The sequence below is a fragment of the Ciconia boyciana genome, chromosome 2 (assembly GCF_034638445.1).
Source record: "Ciconia boyciana chromosome 2, ASM3463844v1, whole genome shotgun sequence".
Taxonomy (NCBI): Eukaryota; Metazoa; Chordata; class Aves; order Ciconiiformes; family Ciconiidae; genus Ciconia; species Ciconia boyciana.
The window spans coordinates 97,713,503-97,737,855 of record NC_132935.1 but is presented as its reverse complement, the minus strand read 5'-3'; the positions used below and the strand labels follow the sequence as shown (position 1 = coordinate 97,737,855).

Sequence of the window (24,353 nt, the reverse complement as noted above, 5' to 3'; positions counted from 1 at the left end):
GGCCAAAAATCAGAGGAAATCATGCGGTGTGCTCTGGATATTCCATGACTACCACGGCTGGCAGGGCGTAAGCCACATGTTTCATAGGTAACTAGGAACACACACACAGTTGTTTTGTAGCGACGCTACACCACAGGCTCCTGCCGAACCACTGCTTTTCCTCCCCGCAGCTTGTTCCAAACCTTTCGCAATTTCAGCCCGGGAGGTCTGCCCCAGGATTTACGAAGGGGACTTGGTGGGAACTTATCTTTTAAACACATGGGAATTCAGGGGGAAAAACGTTCACGGGGTATTTAACGTATGAACATGCATTCTCTACTCACTGCTTCCGCTGGCAATCAAAGATGCTAAATCCAGTGCACTGCATTAACCAGATTCAATTATATGAGTATTAACGAAGTCTTAAGATGAAATTTTCAAGTACACAGACTTTTTCAACTTTGCCTTAACAAAAATCCTCCTTCCGCTTTTCACAACCTGTGGATCGTTACAAAGACATTCCTTCTTCAGTCTGCCACCAAAGGTCATACGGGAATCGCTAAGTCAGCATATTCACCGAGCAGACTCATTCCAAGAGAAGCTTTAAGGGCATTTAAAAAGCTTTTGTATAAAAACAAACAGTACTGCCTTGCCTACTGCACTAGAGGCTCCCCACTTCCCCCATAAATGCACCACTGAAGGCTCCAAACTTCTGCCCAAACATCTGCTGTAGGGGTGTGTCCCCCGCTTCTTCTTAATGTAAATATTCCGAGTTACGATACCTTTAAACAAGTGGTGGGAAAGACTGCACTTCACCCAACTCATCTAATTTGGAAATGTGAAGTCCAGTTTATTCATCTGTTTTAACATAGAAAGGAAAATCTTACTTTTCCAACTGAGTAAGGATCCGAGTTTCTCTCTCCATAATCTCATAAACCATTACTGAACTAAAATGCTTACTACAGAAGCCCAACATACCAAAGAACGAACAAGTCTAGGAAATACATACTGGTATAACGAGCTCTTTGAAAATGTGTAGCTCTAGGAAGTCTCCTTTATGTTTTCCAGCATAAATATTTACAGCAGTTTGAAATTTGAAATGAAATTGTCTGATTGTAAGAAGAAACTCAAAATACATGCCGTGAATGGCAATAATTTCAGGATTAAAAACCAAACCAAACCAACATAACCCCCAAAACAGAGTCTTTTTCTAAGCTTCCCAAGTACATTAAGGTGGGCTATAGGGTGACTGTTTTGGTGATAACGACTGACTGTGGTTAGAAAAAAAATTGTTTTCACTTCTCCAGCAATTTTGCAAAGTGTTAGGTCAAATAGACACCACCCCTAACATGCAGACAACTGTGTGTTGTTACTGAGCTCCCTGAGCAAGGTCCTCCATGCCTGTCCACCCTGCCAAGGACGGGGAATTCTTCCCACAGCCCAAGAATCCTCGCCTGGAGCAGCAGGTAAGTATTTATTGCACAAACCCTTTCAAGCATCGTAACACAGGCACAATGCAAGTTTGAAGGAAACAGTACTATGCTGCAAATTCCTTTGGTACCTTTTTTATTTGAGAGCATTCATTGCAACAAGGTATTTTTAAATTGTAACAATGCTCTTAGAAAGTTTATGGGGCTAGATACAAGGCTGTGCAGTAACACAGCCTACAGCTGCAAAGTCTAGTGGACTGATGCCTTCGAAGTTTGAAAATACTGCCAGCGGTGTCAACAGAGAAACTTGCATGGTTTTAAAGCAGTAAAAAGTCAATTAAGAAAAATGTGAGACCATAAGCCTCCACTTTTTTCATAACAGCCATTTAAGATGTAGATGACCATAAACCTGCCAGGATGCTCTCTTAACCAAGCTTCTCCAGCCTACTCAGGAATTTGCTATTTACATGTAGATTTCTAATGGTTACATATTAGAAGTTGCTGTTGGGTTTTTTGTTTGTTTGGTTGTTTTTTTAAAGTAAATTCACACACACAGACACATATGCACCCCCCCCCCATTAAAACAGTTACCTTACATATACACTCACAGCAAACCAAAATCTATTTTGAGATGCAAAGATTTAAAAAAAACAAATAAACAAAAAGTCATATTCTTCTAAATTCTCATAAGAAAGCTGGACTCTTACAAAATGTAATTGTTCCTGAGCTCTAAAGACTGTACTCAGTTTCATCCCAGAGCCAACTGCCTGCTTTAATGGAAATGTTTGAAAGAGCAACTGCTGAAATCTTACTTTTTGTTTGTCTTTTCATAGCTACAGTTTTTTTCACGACCTTCCTAACACACTGGAGTTCATGCTTCAGCAAATGCCAAATTCTGTAGCATTTCTTACTCCATGCTCAATTAGCAATAAAGAAGATACAGGACGTAAAGGTGAGGCAGAATTACGGATCTATGCTGTTTCCACTTCACTGTATTCTGAAAGAAATCTAACTGGCTTACACATAGTTTTCAAGCCCCAGTTCATTGCTGCTTTTTTCATTTCTGTATTAATTCAATTTTTTTTAACCTTATCCTTTACCAATTTCTTCCAGCTTAAGCCTGATCCTAACTGCAATTATAATGATTTCATATTCCATAGAAAATAAAATTTGTTGTTTTCTACTATCAAGAGAACAGAAATAAGTTCCTTCCTCTATTCTTTTTCTTTCAATAACATTCTTGCAGGTATTTCTTTGCAATTCTGTTAGCTGGAATACCATTCTTTTATCCCTCTTCTTCATGTTATTTTAACTCCCTCTGAAAGCGCCTATTTTTGCCACTGTCTGTATCCAGCAGACTCTCTTTGCATTATCCCCATTTTCTTTTCCTAATATTTAGCATGCATATGCAGAAATGTATAAATACATATTCAAAGCTGACAGTGCCAACTACAGTCAAGTTTGGTTTTCTGGACCTCTTTTTAATTGCTTAAATCTTAGCCAAATTTTGTTCATTCTGAATGAAAAGTTCTATGCCAAATTTTAGAGGGAGGGTTTTCTTTTATTTTTAATTAAGGTGTCAACTGAGACCAGTTCAGTTTCCCGCTGGATTACCAGCACACTAAAATTCTTAAAGTCACCCATTAAGAACCTCCATTGCTTCCCAGTTTTGAAATTTGTCAACAGAAAGGGAGTTCTGTAGGGAAAAGCAAAGAAACCAGAAATAAGGGACACACCTTTTGTTATCCTTATGAAAATCTATACCTGTCTTTGGACAATTAAAGCAGCTCAAAAATCCTGCTGCTTACAGATGGCAAATAGAGATTTCCAACATAGTTTCACAATGAGTTCAAGCCAGAGGCTCAAGACAACCCTACCTCTGCACTGTCCCTCCCAGGCAGCCACCACCACCTGCTCCAGCAGCAGTGGGGTGTACAGCATCAGGGAACCAACCAACCCGCCACAAAAATTACCCCCCTGCCCGTGATGCTAGCATAACTCGCTCTGGGTGCCACTACTTCTTCCGCTGTGGGGCCAGCGAACACACGAGCGAGGAGGGCAACACAACATGGGGAACGAGCATCTGAGGTGGGGGAAGGCAGGACCGCTTCACTTCCTCCTCCTCCTCCAGCGGCAATGGCTTCAATGGGTCTCGAAACCAACTGAGAAACGATGACATTAAAGATGTTCCTCTCTACAGACTCTTCCTGCAGTGAGTATTCCCTCCTGGCTGCAGGGGCTTTCTTAGCAACAGCCCACAACTCTGCAACATGATGATGAACACTCACCGATGGGAGCGATTTCCTTCTCCGCTCTCCAGCACCTGGTCCACGTGGGGTACGTCAGCATGCTGCACGGCTCACGCAGCAAAAGCCTGCATTGCAGTTTGAGGTCCGAACATGTTGATGACTCATGAGAAGCGCTGTGGTTCAATCCGGTGGAATTTATTGTTGTTTTAGTTTGGTATTTTAAAAGCTAGGAAGTAACCTTTAAGAATACCTTTTAGATGTTAAGATTGTGAAGCAAAGCAGCAAGAAGTTGGAGAATGCCAAAAGTAAGGGTGTTTACGCGAACTAAGCCAGTGCGCAAAATGGGCTGTGCTCACTGCTTGGCTCTGTTTACTACCAGTTCCTTCATCATCTTTTCCGTTATTTAGCCACTGAGCATCTGCTTCACAACACTAACAACTTTATCTTCTGAGTCCTTAGAAGCTGATGTGGTACTGGTATCTCCAACTTACAGGCAGAAAAGGGAAGCATAGAGAGATTAAAAGATTTGCCAAAAGTGCTGGCTAATCTTCAACTCAAGTCACTTAGACCTTGGTTTTTTAAATTATTTTTTTTTAAAGGTACTTAGCACTTTTGCAGTGTTTTGCATCCAAACTGCAGCCATAGTAGACTGACTGCAGCTGCAAAAACTCAGAATTTGTGCCTGGGCATCTCAACTCAGGCAAAACGCAGCACACGCAGTAAGCAGCTGGCTGCAAAGGTTTGGTGTAACAGAATTGCTTAGGCTCACGCAAGAAACTCAGTGGTAGAGGCAGGAATTGAATGCAGTTGATTCAAGGCAACACTGAACAGTGTTATCCACCCTAGTATTCTTTCCCCTCTTACAACCCACTCTCAGCAGGCTTTTGTCCATCTGACATAAGCCCCAACCATCCTGTGGAATGAATAGGACTAGACCCTACTGAAAACACACGATCAAATTTAGGGACACAGAACGACGAGACAGGAACAGGACAGGTGATGGGACAGAGTGGCAATTTACAGCTTTAAATCCAGACTTTCTTACACTGCAGAGTATTTTAGACAGTTTTTCACATGTAAATATAGACATTATACACATTACAATAAAATTGAAGGGCTGCAGCCAAGATGATCTCTAATGTGCAAGATGTTGGACCATACACACCATAAGAAACAGCCTAAAGATCTGACACTCTAAATAAGTAAAACAAAAACAAACAAACCAAGAAAAACATTATCATTCCACATCCCACATGAGCAATACGAGGCACAGAGAGAGTACTTCTATGGTCTACAAGAGATCTGGTCTATTCATTGCATTACAGGTAGATCTGCTGGTACTCCAGCTGATGATACACCAGCACAGCCATGCATTTTCTCTACCTTCATGAGGGAGGTTCTGGGTTCAAATTTGGTTTGCAGAAGAAATTATACAAAACGATCTGATGTACAGAAACAAGAACTGCTGCCAAATCAAGGGATACTTCTATAACAAAGTCACCAAGTCAAAACTCTGACGTCTTGTTCCACCTGCGTCTCACACATGCTCCAGAAATGTAAGCAAGACACATATGCAACATGTTTACAGATGTCCACAGGTAAGCCACAGAGCACAGACCACTAGCACTTCTGATGTACCAACACTGCATCAACAGCCCCTCGGAAACACGCTAAAGTGGAGCATTTTTTTTGTCTCAGAAACAATACCAAGACCCAAAAGTCAAATGTTGTGCTTGTACATTTCTTTTGAACGAAGCAAGCACAAGTGACAGAGTGAGCCTTGAGAAATCTCAGTGTTTTTTTTAAGTCATTTGATGCAAATCATGAACTAAAGCACAGCACACCAATCGATTCTCAAGTTTTATAGACTACATGACCAAACACCAATAAGAAATATCAACCTGTCAGCTTTCAGTGCAGACAGGCCTATTTCAGTACTGAAAGCACATTACAATTTTAAACCAACCCAAAGAGCCTTTGCTTAATCACACTTAAGACGTAGTAGATGCCTAGCTCTTCTGGACATCGTAAGGCCCAGAACGTATCCAGCTTTCCAGCAAACTTAAGAACGCTTTTCAGATTACTGCAAAGCTATCAAGCTATTGAGCAAGGCTATTCATATTATACTTGCATTTCCTTATCAAATGCAAAGTGTTAAAAGATTTGGAGACGTCTGTTGAACTTTATGGGCCTGTCCACCATTTGTTTCAAATAGAAATATTTGATTAAGAAGACAAATTGTTGATGTTTCTGTTTTTTCTTCTCAAAAATAACAGAAAGCTTATCTAGAAAGAGACAAAGTTCAAAATATTTGTGTTACAGTTTTGTATTGGTGAATCAGAGCACTGTACTAAACACTATACATATAATAAGTAAGTTTGCATTTCAAACTCTGCAACTGGGTACTTCTAAGTAAACAAAAACATGAGTTGTTTTTCCTTCTATATCCTCACAACCATCTGACAACAAACCAAACCCACTCAGCCCTGCTAAAAGCATGATTCTCTAACGTAACTGTACTTCTGGGAATACATTACAGCTTCTATGAAATGTTTTGTTACACTTGTGTATCAATTGGCCATGTAAATACAGGGTATAACCGCATGCAAAGTAGTCTTTTCCTTAGTTTTAGTGAGCTAAAACTTCATACCACAAATAAAGTAAATTAACAAAAGACAACCTCTGGATGTTTAAGACAGGTATTTTCCTCTCTTGCAGCACACCTACTTTCTGGAGTGGGAGTGATGATGCTTTCAATTAGCAATGCAATATGCATCTTTAATATTTAAGAGACTAAGACAACATCAGGAACACCTGCTTATAAACTCAGTTCCAGTCACACAGCTGGCAGGTAACCCATGTCAGGCTTTTCCTAGGCATGCCTTTGGCCTTCGCCTTTGAAACTACTAAGCATTTTCCTGAACTTGCATGCATCCCATCCATATCCTCTTGAGACCTGCTGAACTGTAATTTCTCTCAAATTTTAGCCACTCATCCCTACTGCTGGGGATGACCACAACTGTTAGGTTAGTCAGGAGACTAAGTCTGACACTGTGCACAACTCCTCTTGCCAAACCAGTCCACTGGTGATGGTAACATTTTTCACGTAAAGACGTATTTGCAGTGAGAAGCAGGGAAGGCTGATGTGACAAAACAACATAATGAAACGAGCGCAGCACAGCAGATGCCTTATTGGTACCCTTCAGATACAACACGCTCATTCAGCCGCAGTCGGGCATTAAAACCACATCACTAACACATACTCATGAAAACAAATAGCCAACTAATTTAATTTTGGTTTTATTTGCAAAATAACGCTTCCCATACCCTGTCCTCTTGATACAGTTTTTTTTCCTGCTGTAAAATCAGGTTAGTATAGCACTATATTGACCCATCTATAAACAGACAGTGAAAGCCAAGAAGCGGGAGAGGGCGGAGGAGCTCAGCATACAAAAAAAACCCACAAAAAATAAATTTGATCTTCACTGATCCTGATACTTCAGGGCCACTGCTAATCTGCCAAAGGCTGTCAGCTCTCTCAGAAGTACACAAAATGAGTAAAATCAAGCCACGTCACAAAAAGAAGAGCCTCAAGGTTTCCTGCCAAAATCTTAAATTTAGCTCTCTATATTAAACGACGCTACTTCATTTCCCCAGACAATAAGCTTGCTTACGGTAAACACAGGCAATATAAAAACCTTCAAAACTTATTCCTATTCTGCAGCAAACCTCAAATTAACTAATGGGAGTGTGTGTGGGGGGTGTTTATGGTGGTTTTTTTCCCTGTGTGTTTTTGGGGGAGGGAGGAAGAGAGGGATTGTGTTGGGTTTTTTTCAGGGGAAAATACTTCAGGTTCTTGGACTTCATTGTTTGTTCTCCAGGCTGACTTGGACTGCAAGTGCAACCCAAGTAACTCATCTGATGCGCAACAGGATAGAGAATATCTAGGGTTGTTCAACAGTGATCTCTCAAAAAAGTTAAACATTGATGGGCTCTGGACAAGTCCAGCTAAAGCTGTTGGCAACTTGATTGCTATGGGGCAACGAGACGAGTTGGGACAAGGGAGGGAAAAGCCAAGTAAGGGCATGGAGTGTTCTTTGTACATAGTACAGAAGGTGATAATCAGGTTTAGACAGCTTAAAAATACCTTTTAACCTAAAAATACAGGTTACTTAATCCTACATCTTTGTCTTCCAAAAGTTATACAACGTAAGAGTTTGCCAAGTTTCACCTTTGACCACAGACATTTATTCTTTTTGCAGATTTAGTTATCATCGCTACTAATTACCATAGATTAAACCACAGTGTTAAAAAACACATTTTTTAAAGTTTTAATGGTGAAGAGTGTCAACTTAAGATGGGTCTAACTTTGCATGCATAAAAATAAGCTGTCAGAAAACAGACCTGTGAAATCTTTCAGCCTCCTCAAGTTCCAGCAAAAACTGAGGGTTTAAGCAAATATTTCCTGCAATATTCTCAGAGACTGATAACATGACTAAAGAAACTGAAATCCAATTTTCCTCATTATCTAGACTAAAAATGGAAATAGGGCATAACTAATGAGAAGTAAACTGATTTTTCAATTCACTTCACCTCTAATAACCCATGATAGTAGTAATATATGTTCACAACATGTTGAAGTTTGCAGCACCTGTGTAGTTTTAACAATCATTTAACTGTTCCAACATCATTTCAAATTATGAACTCACTGTATACCTCTATTTCCCTTCTCAACATTTAACCCATCTTAATTCATTCAAGAAGTCCATTAGTTGTGGAAAAATAGGAACTGATGAAAACTGCTATTACAGGGGGCGATAAAAGCTAAATGACTGGGGAAATTATGCAAGGCAAAAAAAAAAAGCCATTATTTTCTTACGCAATTAAGAGTTTAATTAGTTTATTTATTTTAAATGCATTTACTTAAGTGAATAGAAAGCTTTACAACAGACTTAACTCTTCTGAAGTTTCAAGCAATACAAGAGTAGATCTCAGAGTACTAAAATTAGATCACTCTCATATTTGATCGGAAAACATACGCTCAGCTATGTCAGCAACGTGGTAAGCAGCAATATTAAAAATCAGGCTCTAATTTATCGCTTCACGTTCAGTAAGAAGGGGAAACGGCATCACCTAAATGTGAAATTCCTGATCTGTGATGGAGGTTTATCCATCACATCGAACAATGCTGCTCAGCACTTCCTGAATAAAGACACTGCAAAAATGTCTTCTCCAGCAGAGATGGTTAGTGGTAGCAGTGATACAGTCCGCAAAGGCAAGGTCTCAGATAGAGCTGTACACACTAGCACTTGAGAGCCTCTCAACTGTAAACTAACTGAAACACATGCGGATGTTTGTTGGGTTTTGGCATAAAAAGTTAAAACTGGAATCAAATGTTGTTCCTGCCCCTAGAACTTTATGTTGATATTTGTGGTTTTGTAATCGCTTTTATACTCTGAAGGCATGCAACGGTAAAATTCACATTAAAAAAGCTGATGACAGCTACACATGAGGGTGCAGGTGGAAGCATGTCCTCCTGAAAGCGGCGTACGAGGGTAGGGATGGCAGCGTGTTCTCCCTCAACATGCACATCTGCTCGTCAACTGACCTGTGTTCTTCCTCTAGTTTAATTCTTCCAGGGCCACTTCTACCAAGGCAGTAACAAATAACCACAGGATCAGATTCCTCACATTCACCTGCCAGTCCTGGGCTCAGTTAAGTGCACGGGGATTTTGTTCAAGGAAACGTCTGGACATATAAGCCTGCCAGTTTGTGGAGCAGTCGCTTGCCTCCTTGCTCCTTTCCATCGTCAATGAGCTACCATTTGGCTGTGCGAAGCCAGGACAGCGAGGAGACCAAGGTCAAACCTAGCAATGCCTGAGGCAGCATGGGTGACAGAGATGATAAATAGTGGGGAGGCATGCATGGGAAGAGAGTTTGATCCCCTCAAAAGCAAGCCAAATTGATTACTATTAAGAAAAACAACTACCGGCTGTCAGATCTCATGCTGCTTCTATGTTACACGCATTTCCCACCTCCCTGTATATTTCAACTGTAAATTCTCTGGTAAGGAAACTACGTCTTCCTTCACATTTTCAAAGTTCATGCTGGTTATTGCCGTAAGCTGGAGGATATCAAGAATGCTGTCAAGCACACAGACTGCAGGAGTAAGAACAGATTCCACTTATTTCTCTCAAAATTAGAGCTGCCTCATGGATGACTCCTAAAACTTGCTTGCAAACTATTTTTGGATCAAAACAGACTTCTTAAATACATATTCCTTTAACCTCGTAATTGAAACGACAACCGAGTTTCCCCAAGAGCTTTTCTTTCTCAGCTGAGAGCTCCATACCTCTCAGATTTCTGGGATGTATCTGCTTTGTCCGAGGCATTTTCCTCTAATCTCATACACCACTTTCTTCTCTCAGAAATGGGAAGTACAGCAAGCAGAGAGATGGCAGCTCCATAAACTTGCCAAAGGGGTCAGTTAATCCATATGCTGAAAAAAGGAGAGAGAAAAGTTATGAGATGGACGCATTAATAAGGAAAACAAAGATACCTATCTGCTCCCTTTCATCCTCAAACAACTACGGAAATTAGCGATGAGCAAGAAATATTTCTGTACCTATCCTTTTACGGAGTGAAACGTTCCAGTATCTTAAGAAAACTACATGAGGGTGAAACTCCTTTTGGGATTACTCAGGAAGCATGAGAAAACTAAGACACTCTTCCACATTTGTCAGCTGTTTTCTAGCCAGCAAACGTCTTCCAACAACTCGTGTCCCATGCAAATAAATCCAGAAAACTAAACAAAATTTGACATCAGGCTTTAAGATACAGATCTTCACCTCAGGGTGGGGGGAGAGCAGAGTGGAGGGCAAACACACACTGCATCAGCAATAATACACCCTATTTGTAACGTCAGTCACCTCCAATTTCCATACACGGAGCGTGAAAGTCCAGAAGAACTCCCCACGGGATATTTCTGCTGAAATACCGTTGTACAGCAGAGAATCACACTGGCTCCTGACCCACCTGCAAACTGTTGCACAGCAAGTTTTGTGCCCTGACACGGTCCTACGTGGCTGCAGCAGCCCCTGCATTTATAGCAGGCTGCAACCAGCAAAGCCCCAGGAAGGGTAAACCCCCCTGGACCAGGGAATTCTTTTAATAGCCTAACGCACACATTTGCTGCTGAAATGGTACAAACCTATATTTGCATCCCCAAACCTACACCTTTTTCAAGACTAACAAAACTCTCTTGCTTTTCAAATATTCTTACGATTTACTTCCAGTTTAAGGAGCATTTTGCTTACTTTCTGAAATCCTGCAAGATGTGAAATCTCCCACAGAACTATGGAAAACTACTTACGCACAAGAACTTAAAAAAGAAAATGACTGGTGTAATTCCACTCTTCCAGCTAAACAAAATAAAACATTAACAACTTTTCACTTTTTTTTTTTTTAAATAGTAATACTACCTCAGGTTAACAAATATTTTTTTTTAGTTAATACTAGGAAGAAATTTTTTAAATGTATATAAACTTCAGAATGGCCCCTAATATGGACAAGTTGATTAAGGATAGCTACTGGAAGGAGGAAGTATGTAGAATTTTTAGCATTTGTTATAAGTATTAATTTAGGGGGGTTGTTGTTTATTTTGTGGTGGTTTTTTTTAAGACAACCATGTTTTGGTAAAAATGGAATTCAAACCCACTTAAAATAGACTATTTGCAACCACCCCTTCAGCCTACAGACTGTTGAGGAATATAATCATTAATTTTTAATGTTTCTTTTGTCTGTTGCTGCATAAAAGGACCCAAACAGGAGAAGAAACTGACTGCAACTGACACAAAGGAAGGCTGGAAAATATTATTCTGACTAACGGATCTTCACTAGGGTATTACTGCACGTTAAAGGAAAAACAAGGACAAATCCAAAACAGAGCGCACAGCCTGACAAGTTGTTTGCTCATACCACTTTATCTGCAAGGATAACAGAAGGGTTTAGAAATGAAATAAAACCTTATGCTAACAGGTCCATTTTCCTGGTCTTGGACACAGGGGCTGGACTGCTTGAAGCAACAAGCACCCCCTGAGCCCCTGTCCCCCTTCAGCGGGAATTCCGGGTGCTGCTGGGCTGAGGCTTTTAAAGATTATAATAAACATTGTCACTTCTTTATGCAAGTTATTCGGAGCAGGAGTTTGAAATCCCCCGGGTATCCGTAAATCGTAAGCACTTCCCGATGCTCCCCTGCAGCACAAATGACATCTTATTTACGCTTTAAAACCACCAACTTCCCCCGCTCACCAGCAGGACTCATTCTTTCGGGGGAAGAGATGGCCGTGTGAAAGCCACGGCGGAAACACCGTGCAGGACCCACGAGAAAAGTCATTCCCTCCTCAGTTTGAACAAAAAAGGGAGAGGGAGAAACGGGCCTTTGCAAACGCAGCGGTCACATCCCCCTCAAAAAATGCAGATTAGGGAGCGGGGCGGGGAGGCAGCCAGCCCCGGGGCCCCGAGAGCCGTCGGTATGTGCGAGCAGGGTTGCAAAGGGAAGAGGAAGGGAGAGAGGAAAAAAAAACATGAATGAATACAGAGGGAGGAGCCTGGGAAAACCCCTCTGCAACGCCGCACCGAACAAAGCGCTGCACACATGCCGGGGGTGCGGGGGGACGGCCGCAGCCCGGCACCCAGCGGGGACGGCGGCGGGGCCAGGGGGCGGGAGGAGTCGGGCCGGGGCTCCGCGGCACCCCCCGGCTGCAGAGCGGGGGGGGGAGCACACAGACAAACCCGCCCGAGCGCTGCCCGCCCGGGGCTGGGGGTGCAGCCGGCAACCCCGGGGAGAGCGCGGGCGGGCGGACACGCGCGGGCCGGCGCAGCCGGGGCGCGGAGTCCCCGCGCGTCCCGGAGGGGCCGCGGCGGCCCGGCGGTGGGGGTGGGGGAGCGGGGCCTGCGGTCCTCCCCGTCCCCGCCCGCCGCCGCCGCCGGCGGAGGACACATTGTGTTGTGGCTGCCGCAGCTCCGCGCAGAGGGGGGCGCCGGCCGCGGCGGGGAGCGCCCGTCCCGCCCCGCAGCCCCCCCCCCCCCGCCCGGCGCCTCCCGAGCCCCCCTCCCGCCCCCCCGCGGGGCCCGCTGCAAACCTGGCGGAGGGGCCGGCGCGGCGGCGGCTGATGGCGGCGGCGGGGAACGCGGCGACCCCTGCGCGGCGGCGGCAGCGGCGGCGGGAGCGGGGGGAGAGAGCGGGGGGGCCGGGAGCCTCCTTCACTTGACAACCTCAAACACAAACATGACCCAGCGCCGCCGCCGCGCCCGGGCGCGCACACGCACACACGGCCCGGCTCCGACCCCCACCCCTCCTCCATGCACCGTCCCCCCGGGCCGGCCAAGGCGCCGCCCCCCGGCACGGCCCCCCTCCGCAGCCCCCCGCCGCCGTGCCGGCCGGCCCCCGCCCGCCCCCGCCCCCCGCCGCAGACCCCTCCTCCGCGCGCCCCCCCGCCATGTCCCACGCGGGAGCAGACCAACCCCGGCCCCCCGCGGCCCCCGCCCCCCGGCCGCGGGTGAAGGGGGACACACAATGCGGGGGGGCGGGGGGCGGGAGCCTCCCCTGACAGGCGGGAGGGGAGGGGAGGGGGGGGGCGGGCCCGGCGGGGGAGGGCCGGCAGGCACGGGCGGGCTCGGCGCATCCGCCGGGCTCCCCTCGGGGAGAGACGCGCTCCCCCGCCCCGCCCCGCCCCTCCCCCCGGCGCCCCGGTCACTGGCGGGGGGAGGGGCGCGAGGCGGCGGCGCGGGCCGCGGGGGGGGCGGGGGGTGTTTTACCTTCTCTCACTTTCTATTGCAGGAAGCGGGGCCCGAGCAGTGACGTCACCGGGTCTCCCGGCCCCGCCCCCTTCCCCGGCCCGGGCGGGGGTGGGGGAGGGGTCGGGGGAGGGGTCACCGAGGGGGTTTCCTCGCGGCCCGGTGGGGGAGGGACGGCGGCGGAGCGCGAGGCACAACAGACGCGCCGCGGGCCGGCTTCCCCGCCGCCGCCTCACGGGCGGGACCCCGCGGCGGCCGCCGCCGCCGGGCCTGACGCCGCCGCCTCGGCTGGCGTCCCGGGCCGCCCCCCGCCCCGAGGCCGGGGCTGTGCGGCGCCTCGGGGAGGTGGGGCGCCCCTCGCCGCCGCCTAACGGCCGCCGCGGCCGAGGGGGACGGGGGGGGGGTTCTCCTCAGGGGGTCCCGCCCGGCGCGAAGCAGCGCCTCCCCTCAGGGCAAAAGTTCCCGCCGCCCCCCCCGCTCGGGGCGCTGCGCCGGTGCGCGTCGCGCTCCCCCCTGCCGCGGCCCGGCCCCCGGGGCACCGGCACGGCCGGCCGCGCACGCACACACACACACACACACACACAGACACAGACGCAGAGCCGGGGCTGACACGGAGATCCCGGAGGTTCCTCCCCGCCGCCCGCCCGGCCCGCCGCGCCCCGGCGCCGCCGGGGAAACTCACCGCCGCGCCGCGCATCCTGCCGCGGCTAACTTTTCATCCCGGGCGGCAGCCGGCGGCAGCGAGCCCCTCCGCCGCTGGAAGTGGGCGGGGGAGGAAATACGAGGAGGAGGCGCGTCGTGCTCTCCGCCGCGGCGCCCCTTTTTTGGCCCGGGCCGCGGGTTTTGCCGGCGGGGGCCGTGCCGCGGAGAGCGGGTTGCTGCATCAGCTGTGCGTGAGCAGCCCGCGCTCCCAGCGGGGTCACCCTGCCCGGCGAGGGGCTGCCCGCCGGGGAACGCCGTGCCCCCCCAGAAGGCGGGGTGGAGAGCAGGGGGCCTGGGCTGGGCTTCTAGCGCCGAGGAGGGGTCTTTCGCATCCGATTTTTATCCGGGCCGCCTGACAAAGAGGCGTTGGCAACTTTTCGTTGCCGCTCGGGTTTTCCATCGGGTTTTGCGTTTGGAGGCAGCACGTGATGTCTTTAGCAAATAAACCCAATTAAATATTTCTTGCATCACCTCACTGTGCTTCCTCCTCCCGTGCCTGCGCTCCCCTGGGCACCCCTTGTGCTCAGCTGGAAGCGCTTTGGCCATGCTGCGTCCTTCTCTTGTAAGACCGGGGCCTGCCTTAAGAGAACACGACCACCATTTCCAGAGTCTTCGAGTTTTCCATAGGGCCTTCGTTCAGACTGCATTCAATCACGCAGGGTTTTTGGAAGACGGACGAGTACTTTCATCCCCCTTTCACAGGGGAGAAACCAAGGCAGGAAGATGCAGAGTAGCTCATTGCAGAGCTGTGTACAGACACGAGACCACTTCTGTCTGAGCTTCTGGCCACAGGCACTGTCTCTGGACTATTTTTCCTCATGAGTTCACTTTAATTATACCTTGAAAACATTTATGGCTTACAATGGTGGCAGGTTCTCTGCTGTCCTGCCTCCTGCCCAGAAGGAACAGAAGTATTCACCCCACTGAAGGCAGCATTAAGCACACAACCTGCCTTCACACTGCCTGGCTAGTCTGCAGCCTGGTGGTTAGGGTGAGATGGCATTCATCACAGAATTAGAGATTTATGGAAAAAATCAGACCCTTGAAGAGTATCTTCAAGGAGAAACGTTGTATTCTACTACTTCTCCAGTTAGACAAGAAAGTGATGATTATTTTTTTGTTGGAGACTGTGCTTGTCTTCCCCTTTTAGACATAGGGCTCTGACTTGCTGAAGAACAGAATTGCCATTAGCCTGAACACATCAATATGAATACAATCCTGCAGGTGCCATAAGCTTAAATTAGTGTACCAAGTCTGACCAGTCACAAACCCCAGATCAAGTGACCTCTAAAACTGGACCTCTACTTGTTCTGGTCAGCTGCCTCTGAGAGTCTGTCCTGCTGGCCTTTGCAATACACAGCATCTGGCTCCTTCCTCTTCTAGTCAGTGTCTGAGAGTTTCAGGTTGTTGTCACCAGAGTCATCAGGGAGGAAGCATCAGATGCTGGCCCTTCCTCACAAGATGCCTGAGAAAAAAAAAAAGGACCCACCACAGCTGCTGCTGGTGCCAAAGGAAGTCCTAGGTCACCCAGCTCTTTGCAAGGACCTGAATAAGTTCAAAGTAGGTTCAACTCCGACATGCAAGTTGAAATGAAGGACAACAGCAAACACCCTGGAGCCAGCAGGAAAGCGTTCTTCTATTAGAAGAAGTCAAACTGCATCCCACCCAGCAGCATGAAAATCCAGTGCTCTCACCACATGGATACACACGGGAATATAATAGATGCCCTTCCTCTGCAAACAAGCACAAGTGTTTTTACAAGAATGACTCAATGAGGTGTCAAAGAGGAGACAGGTCCCCAGGGAGGCACGGGGCACATCAGATGGTGCCAGCTGATCCACGCTCAAACATAAACCCGGTCATCTCAAAGTCACTTTGGGTCAGAGGACAAAACAGAGAACTGAAAGTCTGGCCCCATGAGGTTGTTCCCACGGCCATCTGAAAAAGCGGCCGAAGAGGCAGCTGTGAGCGGTGACACCCGTCCGCCTGCTCACCTCCAGCGAGCAGAAGCAGGGACCAGAGAGCCATCTCCAGCCCAGCTTGGTGTTGCTCCAGCAGGCTCCCCCCTCTGGGCAGGTGGAAAATACAGTCCCAAGGGTTTTGAAAAGGCAGCATACCAGGCTGTTTAGCCTGGGCAGACCACTTCATCTTTTTCTGTCTGTTTTTCCATCGGTAAAAAGGAAATGCATACCCACTCAGTAAAGTGCTTTGGGAAACGTACTGTGGATGATTGCTAGTAGGAGGCACATAGTAATCTTCTCAAAGCTGCAAACGAGGGAAATTCTTTAAAAGTTTTCAGCAAGATCTAAAATGCCACATCAATATGCACATTGCAATAATCCTTCATGGCAGAATTTAGATACTTTTAAAATTTCTCCTAAAAGGAGCCCTACAGGATACAGATTCCCTTTAAATGACTGTGTGTATATCTGAACGGGGAAGATTATTAAGGCTTTTTTCTTTCTAAAACTCCACTGCATTTTCAGGAGGACACCTATTTTTAAACATCTTCTAGATTTACACTCAAAACCCCTACGCTCAGAAACTGGTATTCTGTAATGGCTCACAGGTATTTTATGTATAAATATATACACATACACACATTAGGCTCTCAAGAAACCATGATACATCAGGTACTTTTAAATAATTCATTGTTAAGCACCCCATGATAAATCTCCAGTTGAACAGTATGTGATTTTGCTAGAATTCTTGGTATATATTGAATACGAAGCACTGTGGTAAATTTAACTATGCTGAGCATCAAATGTGAAAATTTTATATTGTACATTACATCCTGACACACAACTGAGAATCTTTATTATTAAAGCTTCAGGGAATTTTTGAGGGAACTTCTGAAGTTCTAAAAAGAAAAAACAAGACAGTGCTATTTCTCTATAGAAGTTAAGATTTTCTCAGAGAAGGGAAATTCTGTAAGTAGCCTGTATTGAATTAACATAAAGGTTTCGCTAAAAGAACTGCTGTCTACTAGCTCATGCTCTGAGGCTCCTCATTTGATGCTATTCAGATGAAAGTCAGAGGATCTTGGCTTACCTGGCACGAGCCGGTGCTCAGAGCGTTTCCAGGGCTTGCCTCTCCTGCGGCAGGGCCAGAGAGATAGGGCAGCAATCACTGCTGCAAGGGGAGGTCATTTTTCCCCTTTCCTCCAGCAGTAACTGACTGTCACCCCAGACACTTGCAACTCTCCCTTGTCAGCAACAGCCAGACACTTTCCTGGAGGCAGGTGAAGACGACAGCAGGGACCTGGCCATGCACTGCTCCCCGCAGCCTGCTGCGCTGAGCAAGGAGCTGGTCCTGGTTGGGACATTTTGCATGGCAATGTCCTGTGTCTCCCCTCGCAGGATGTCCAAAGCAGGGGGTTGCTTTAAAGTTGTCCCACAAGTTGAATCAGTTTGTTCTGATTTGGAGAAACTGGCATTATATAATGAAAAAAAAAAAGGTTCCATCAAAGAATTTTGACCCAACCTTACTTTTTACTTATACATACATATACACACTGCAGCTCTGTGTGGTGGCTACTGGTGTGGACCCCTGTGGCCAAGGAAAGGTGCAAATCTGTCCAGCTTCAGGTTAATCAAGTGATATAGGGCAAAATTCACTGATGGAGCTTCACCTTTTTTCCAGGTATTATTAACCAGACATTTCAATGAACTTCGTGATCACTGATGCCATATTAGTTATTTCCACCATGTTCATCTTAATGATATCAGAGTGTCTCAGATGAGAATACCTGTGATTAAGATACTATGCTAAAAACTGTTATGGTGACTATTTGTCCTTCCCGCTCCTTGGAAGAGCCTCAACTGCTGTAGCGCTCCCCCAGGGATAATCACAGGAGAGCTTTCCCAACAACAGCTCCTCCAGGCAATCCTCACCATACCTAAACCACCACCACAGCCTGACGTCAACCTTCTTTCCTCCCAGCACACAAGGCCTCACGTGTCTGGGTCACAGGACAAGAGATCGGTCACAGAGCAAAGCACCCGCAGAGGAGGCTGCTTTCTAGCAGAGTCCCTTTGAGGTCTCCTTTAGTACTGCAAGCTCTGGCAAGACTAGTGCTGTGCCCACACCACGTGCATGTGCAGCGTCCTCTCTGCAGAGAAAGATGGCAAGGCCGAGAGCAAGAGACTTGCCCTCAGCACTTTGCAGGCTGGCCACACTCCCTGCCCAGCCAAACCTTCCATGATGGCATGCCAAAGCCTAAGGAGGAAAAAAAAAAGTTAAACCCAGACTGGTTAAACCAGTGCTGCCTTTTTCTCCAAAAGGCAGCCCCAGCAGCTGGCGTGTGCCATGCCCATGCTGTTGCTGACCTGCGCTGAGCAGGATGAGGAGCAGGCTGGACCACTGCCGTGTGATGAATGCCTTGTACTCAGCACACCACACATCTAGCAGGGCTTTGTGGGATGTGACATTAAGCCCTTCTGCAAGGGAGATAATTGCCACACAGAATTCTGAGATCTGGGATGGAGGATTTAGAAGGCAAAGGCTTGTCTGCAGTGCAGGATACGATACCGTTGGGGTTATATTAAAGGGCTGAGCCAGCTCAGACTCCCTTCCTCCTCCCCGAGATGGAGCTCACCCAAGGCCCTGAGCAGAATCTTGTGTCCAAACATAAGGCAAGTTTGAGCTTGGGCCAGTGCTCTGAAGTTAGTATAGATGTAGCCATGAAAAGCAAGTCCCAGAGCTTTTGGCTTTCCACTGAAAGTTGCTTCTGTCTTTTCAGAAAGAACTGTTTCTCTGTAGGTCAGCAGGCTCTGTACTTTTACAGCCCTTTACCCCCTTGCACCCATGCATTTTTACTCCTAACTGAGCTCGACGGGTTTCTTGCCATCTCTGAACTTTTTCATGAAGTTGCTCATATTTTCCACTGCATCTCCCCTTCACCTCAGCTCACCAGTTCACTCTGATCTTTCTCAGTAGCTCTAGGTTCTGAACCGTTCATTTAAATACGGTGTGGTTTGCCAGTATTTTTTGCTAAGCCTTTTATTTTATCTGTTAAAGAAACAGAAGACACATCTGCACTTAACACAAGTTCACCTTGCCAAGATGCTTTCAGTGGTATACTTTTTCTTTAGATTCAACCATAAACATTTTAACATATCTGAATGTTTAAAAAGCATTTCATCCCATGCCTTCTTCCCAAAGTATTTTTGCCATTCAATAGCACTCTAGTATTATATTTGCCACAGACATGTATGGGGGAGGTCATTTAAATATCACATTCTGAGCACATTTAAGTTAGCTTAGCAGCTCAAAGGTTGCAGGGTTAATTATGTTTTGCTTATTTCCTTTTATTTTCTCTGGAAATGTTTTCCCTTGCCTCCTTCCCAGTACAGATGTGAATATAAGAAATCCACATAGAGGAAAAAAAAAATCCCCATTCTACTGAAAGATCTCAAACAAGTTAAAATTTCTTTGATTACCAGAATGTTTACTTTGCCAGGCATATTGCAGATCATTAGGCACAGATCAACAACAAAGCTTCAAGTTCCTTCAGCCTTGTTCCCCTGACTATGAAGTGGCATTCAAATAATATATGGAGTATTTGCAGTGGTGCATCACCAGCCAGACATATAGCACCTTTTGTAAGCTGTGCTATTTCTATCATTTAAAGATGTTCAGTCCTCCTTAAATCCAAACGGCTACAACAATAACTAAATGTATGGGTTTGCTTTGAATTATCTTGGTACGTTTCTGTTAATAATCCTGCTATGTAATTTCCCTGTTTGTGGGGTCTTCTGAAAAATCATTTCCCCCAGCTGTGGCCAGTGATTTTGTTAAATCTTTTTATCTTTTTAAACTCAGGCTAACAAGCATCAGGCTCCAATGCTGAGGAGCATAGAAAGTTTTCAAAATATGCTTTAGCAAACAAATGCAAAGTTGAAAACACCGCACTTGCAGTCTTTCAGTTGTCCCAAAATTTCACAAGGCCAACACTGTAAAAGCCATGGATCTAATTTTCCAAAATCATATCACAGCAGCACGACTGCATCCTATACCCACGTTCACACATCGATAAACAATTACCCACATAGCGTACAAGACAGAGGAAAACTAGGCGTAGGAGAGCACCAGGGATATAAATAAGAGACCTGGTTCAAGGCTGGCTTCTCACTGCAGTAAGGAGAGAAATATTTTGGGTTTGGTTTTTCACAGATTGGCCGAAGGCTGCTAGGCAGCCTGAAAAGCCAACATCCAGTCCTGTTTCCCACCTGGCTGGGCTGTTGCTCCAGGCTGGCTTGGCAGCCTCTGCTCAGGCTTCTTCAGGTCCAGCTGCATGTTGCACCCCTTCCAAAAAGTTTTGCCACGGGCTCGTTGCATCCCAGTTGAAGCCCCTTTTCACCAAGAAGGGATAAGACATTTCACAACTGACTATATCTTCCATTTAAACACTGCAACGTCTTGAAAGGCAACATCAAAACCTGCTCTAGGGTGCAACAGCAGGCCTCAGAGGTGTTTGTCTGTTGGCTTAAGAAGTGGTACAACAGAAAAAGCACACTTTATTTCCTTCAGAGGTGAATCATTCCCCAGCCCCATCTTTACAGCAAGTGTTAAGGCCTTTTCTACATCACAGAAATGTGACATACATCTTATTTTGATCAAACTGTGGAACAGCCATACTGATGAATTAAATGTGTGTGCATTTGTGGAGAGGAGAATCTGACACTGATGCACAATGAAGCTTGCAGATAAGCTCATGGCAACACAAGGAAAAGCAAAAGTTAAGACATCGGATCCTCCACTGGCTTAAATTGGCAGGGCTTCTCCGAGATACGTAAATGATATTATTGCCATAGAAATCCTACAGGAGGAGTGGCTGGCCAGCCTGTAAAAACCCCAAACGTGGCATGCACTCACCTCTTAAAAATACCGAGTTTGGCAGGAGTGACAAAAGCCCAGGCCAGTATTGACCAGAAGAAATCCAGCTTGGAGACCAGGCCTGCTGAGATAGAGACCCAGCCATGTGAGGCAAATGCTGGGCACAGACAGGAGAGGAGCTTGCAAAGAACAGCTCAGCTCCCTAAAGGCTTCGGGCACCAGTGTGCAGAGAGGGGGAGGAGTATGCAGCACAGCTGTGAATCCCTCTCTAGAGAGGTATTTCCCTCGTGGAGTAATTTTTCCTGTGCCTATCTTCAGGAAAGAATTTGCATGTCTGTTAAGTCCCGCTAATGCCAGTGACTGCGCTCTCAGAAAGCCAGAGCATATGCTTAAGGGCTTCTTGTATCAAGTTTTACAGGCATCATTTAAACACGAGTTATCCCCTTGGCTTAGTGGGACCACTCCTGCCTAGAGTCCCTGATGATTGTACTGTAGCCTCAGCACTAGACTTCAAACGGAAAAAGAAAGTGAATGTTACTAAATCAAAAAAGTTCACAGAGAATTGAAACATAACTGAACCCCTCCTCCCCCCATCTAAGGCTCCATTTTGTGTAAGTGATCCTGTGAACAGCTTGCACGACGAGGCACCGAGATCAATGGGGCTAACAAACCCCAGGTTGTGCTTTTTGTTGAGTCAGAGGCATTGTCTGCAAATATTCAGAGCCCGTTCTGCAATGCTCCACCATGCATGATCTTATTACCAAGGCTGCAGTGCCATTCTGGTGTAATGCTTTAGAGATCCTTCTCTGTAAAAAACACAACTGTGCATTACTTTTGTTGTCTCTTAACTAGAAATACACAAAGCTGTAAAAACCCTTCTAATTATGTTTAAAAACCAATCACATTAAAACCAAAGCTGATGCCAAGAACATTTTAATCACACAAACCAAGAGATGCAGAAACATTTCACTCCACTGCTACAGACTGTAGAATAAAGCAAGCATGATAATTTTAGTCTGGTTTATGGAGGCCAAACTCATAGCACCCACCTTTGCATCTCCCTTTTTCCTGCAAGCTGCCTATAAGCTTTTTTTTTTTAAATACCCTTTCCACTTACACACACTTTTTAATTACTCCTTCATTCCCTACTCCCATTCCCAGGACCCATCTTGCTGTTGTATGTTTTGTCTCTTCATCCAGTTCTCCTCCACACTACTTCTCTCCCAACTTCAAAGCACCTTTCACCCTACCCAGGTTGCGTGAGGAGACATTAGGTGTTCCACCTTATTTTCCCCAATCTGGATGCAACTTTTGAGAAGTTGCAGATTAGGAGAGGAAGGACAGAAGCTTCCGTCACTCACTTCTCTGTCACCCTCCCCCTTGGCTGACCATTTGGTGTATACCTCTTAAGCAGCTCCAAACGGGAGCACAGAGGGGACATGGAGGTGCAAACGGCTGTTCCCTGTATTAAAATTTGGGACCCGCTGCCCAGTCCTGTTACTACTGCGACCAAAAACATTCCTTGATATTGTGGAGTTGACTGGATGGAGTGATAAAAGTGATCAAAAGCTGATTCTAGAAGTCTACTGCGGAAATACCATCACCTGCAGAGTCCCATACCTCTTGACCTATAAAATGCAAGTGCATTGGTCTGACTGATAAGAAATGGTGAGTACAACCTAAACACCAAGCTCTGGAAACACCCACATGAACCACATCAGTGCACGTGTCTTACCTAGGCAAGCAATGCTGTGCAGGCTCAAGCCAGTGAGGTGAAACATTGAATAGAGGATTATCTTTATTTGTGGGCAAAGTTCTCTAGCCAAATCTGAACCACAGATCTTCACATCTGAAAATAAAAGCGTTATCTAGATTTTCTCCTGTGTTGGAGATATTATAGCAATGCTGCCAGAGACTTCTGTTCCTTACCTCTGCCTTCTGTTGCTACTTTCCTGCCTCCAGGGGAAGAGGAGCCAGTTGGAGACAGCTCCTTCTTCATTAGGCGAAAAGGTGACTTCAGTTAGAGTGCTTCTGCAGAGTGGACAGGAGTCACCATCTTCTGTAATTTTGGTATCGATGGCCACAGTAGCTCACTTCTATACACTCACATACATACTTGAAGAGAGTGTCAGAGAACAGCAAGAGAAGGTCTTTTCTCCAAGGGATAGCAAGCCAGGAGCTGAGGTGATCCCATAGCCTGCCCCACGGCCTCAGGACAGGCCCAGAGATGGTGGCCACGTCGAACCAAGGGTCCAGACCATAAGGGAAAAGCATATTGATGGAGCAGGTCCAAGATCAAGCCAAGAAGCCAGTTCACGGGTCAGGTCCATTGATGTCTAGGTAGGGCCAAGGTGAGAAGACAGAGCCAGGTTCAGGCTGGGAAACCAGTCTGCGTGGTGAGCTCCAGAGAAAAGGACTCCATGGCCAGCCACAGCTGAGCTGAGCTGAGCTGAGCTGGAGGTCAGCGTTCCTCTAAACAGCTAAGGCAAGAGCTGATGATCTCCAGCTGAACTTAAAAAGGTTTCTGGGCTCTTTTAAGATGGGTGGAGGATCCAGGTGAGGCTGGTCAGGGCCATTAAGGACTGTTAGTGCTCTCAGGGACCCGAGGGAGAGAGTGAGCAAAACAAACTGCAAAACATAATTGTGTATATGTAACACATACATGTATATGTATGTATAGCATATATATGCCACCATGTTAATATTCTGTTTCTTAAGTCTGCTCTCTTCATTTCCAAGCATCTGGCTTATGATTTTAGATCCTCTAAGGCTTGGAATAGTTCTTAACTCTAAAAATATATCTGATGCCACACAGCAAGCAAAAGATTAAGAAGTTAAAGAAAGCCACAGCTGCAATAAAGGGGTTGCAGGTACTTTTAAACAAAAACTCCAACGTGCAAATAATATGGCCTGCATTCAAATTTACATCCAGGTTACTTTAAAATCTCTTCAAGGCCTTTTTAGTTTGCCTGGCTACAAATAATTATAAATCTGGAAAGTATTCTTCTGCATTTCCTACATCCTTCCTATATGCTTTCTTTTTATTTGCATTACTACTTTCTACTCCTGCTACTACCTGTTATGTTCACTTTTTTGGACTATTTTCCTGAAATTGATTCTCCCTTTGATCTTTCCAGTCCACAAGGGTAACCTTTCCAAGCTGCTCTCTATTATTCGTGGTCTTTGGTGGCACCTGTAGTCCTTCCTAAGTTAAAAATCAACTGAAAAATTAATTCACCTGCTGTTTGCCTTCTCTGCTTTCACTAGTGAGTATCTGACACCAGGTTGGACCCCACACTGAATCCTGAAGTAGCCTGAATTTTGAGAAAAATTTCCATTCCCAGGACTCGCCCTTGAC

General features: G+C 46.2%; 1 protein-coding gene across 8 annotated transcripts in view; it reads right to left on the bottom strand.

Moving 5' to 3' along the window:
* The window catches only part of HIVEP1 (HIVEP zinc finger 1), a 131,920-nt gene extending 117,393 nt beyond the window's left edge, over positions 1–14,527 (bottom strand). For 3 of the 8 annotated variants that reach the window (XM_072853280.1, XM_072853281.1, XM_072853272.1), the window contains exons 1-2: positions 12,802–13,001; positions 10,011–10,157 (exon numbers count right to left, since the gene is read on the bottom strand). In XM_072853280.1, the coding sequence (XP_072709381.1) occupies positions 10,011–10,050 (40 nt within the window). In that variant the 5' untranslated portion in view covers positions 10,051–10,157; positions 12,802–13,001. Of the gene's footprint in view, positions 1–10,010; positions 10,158–10,587; positions 10,701–11,682; positions 11,912–11,968; positions 12,097–12,801; positions 13,002–14,138 lie in introns of those variants that run through there. The other 5 variants (XM_072853276.1, XM_072853278.1, XM_072853273.1 and 2 more) reach the window with 5 other exon arrangements.
* Positions 14,528–24,353: the final 9,826 nt, after the last annotated feature.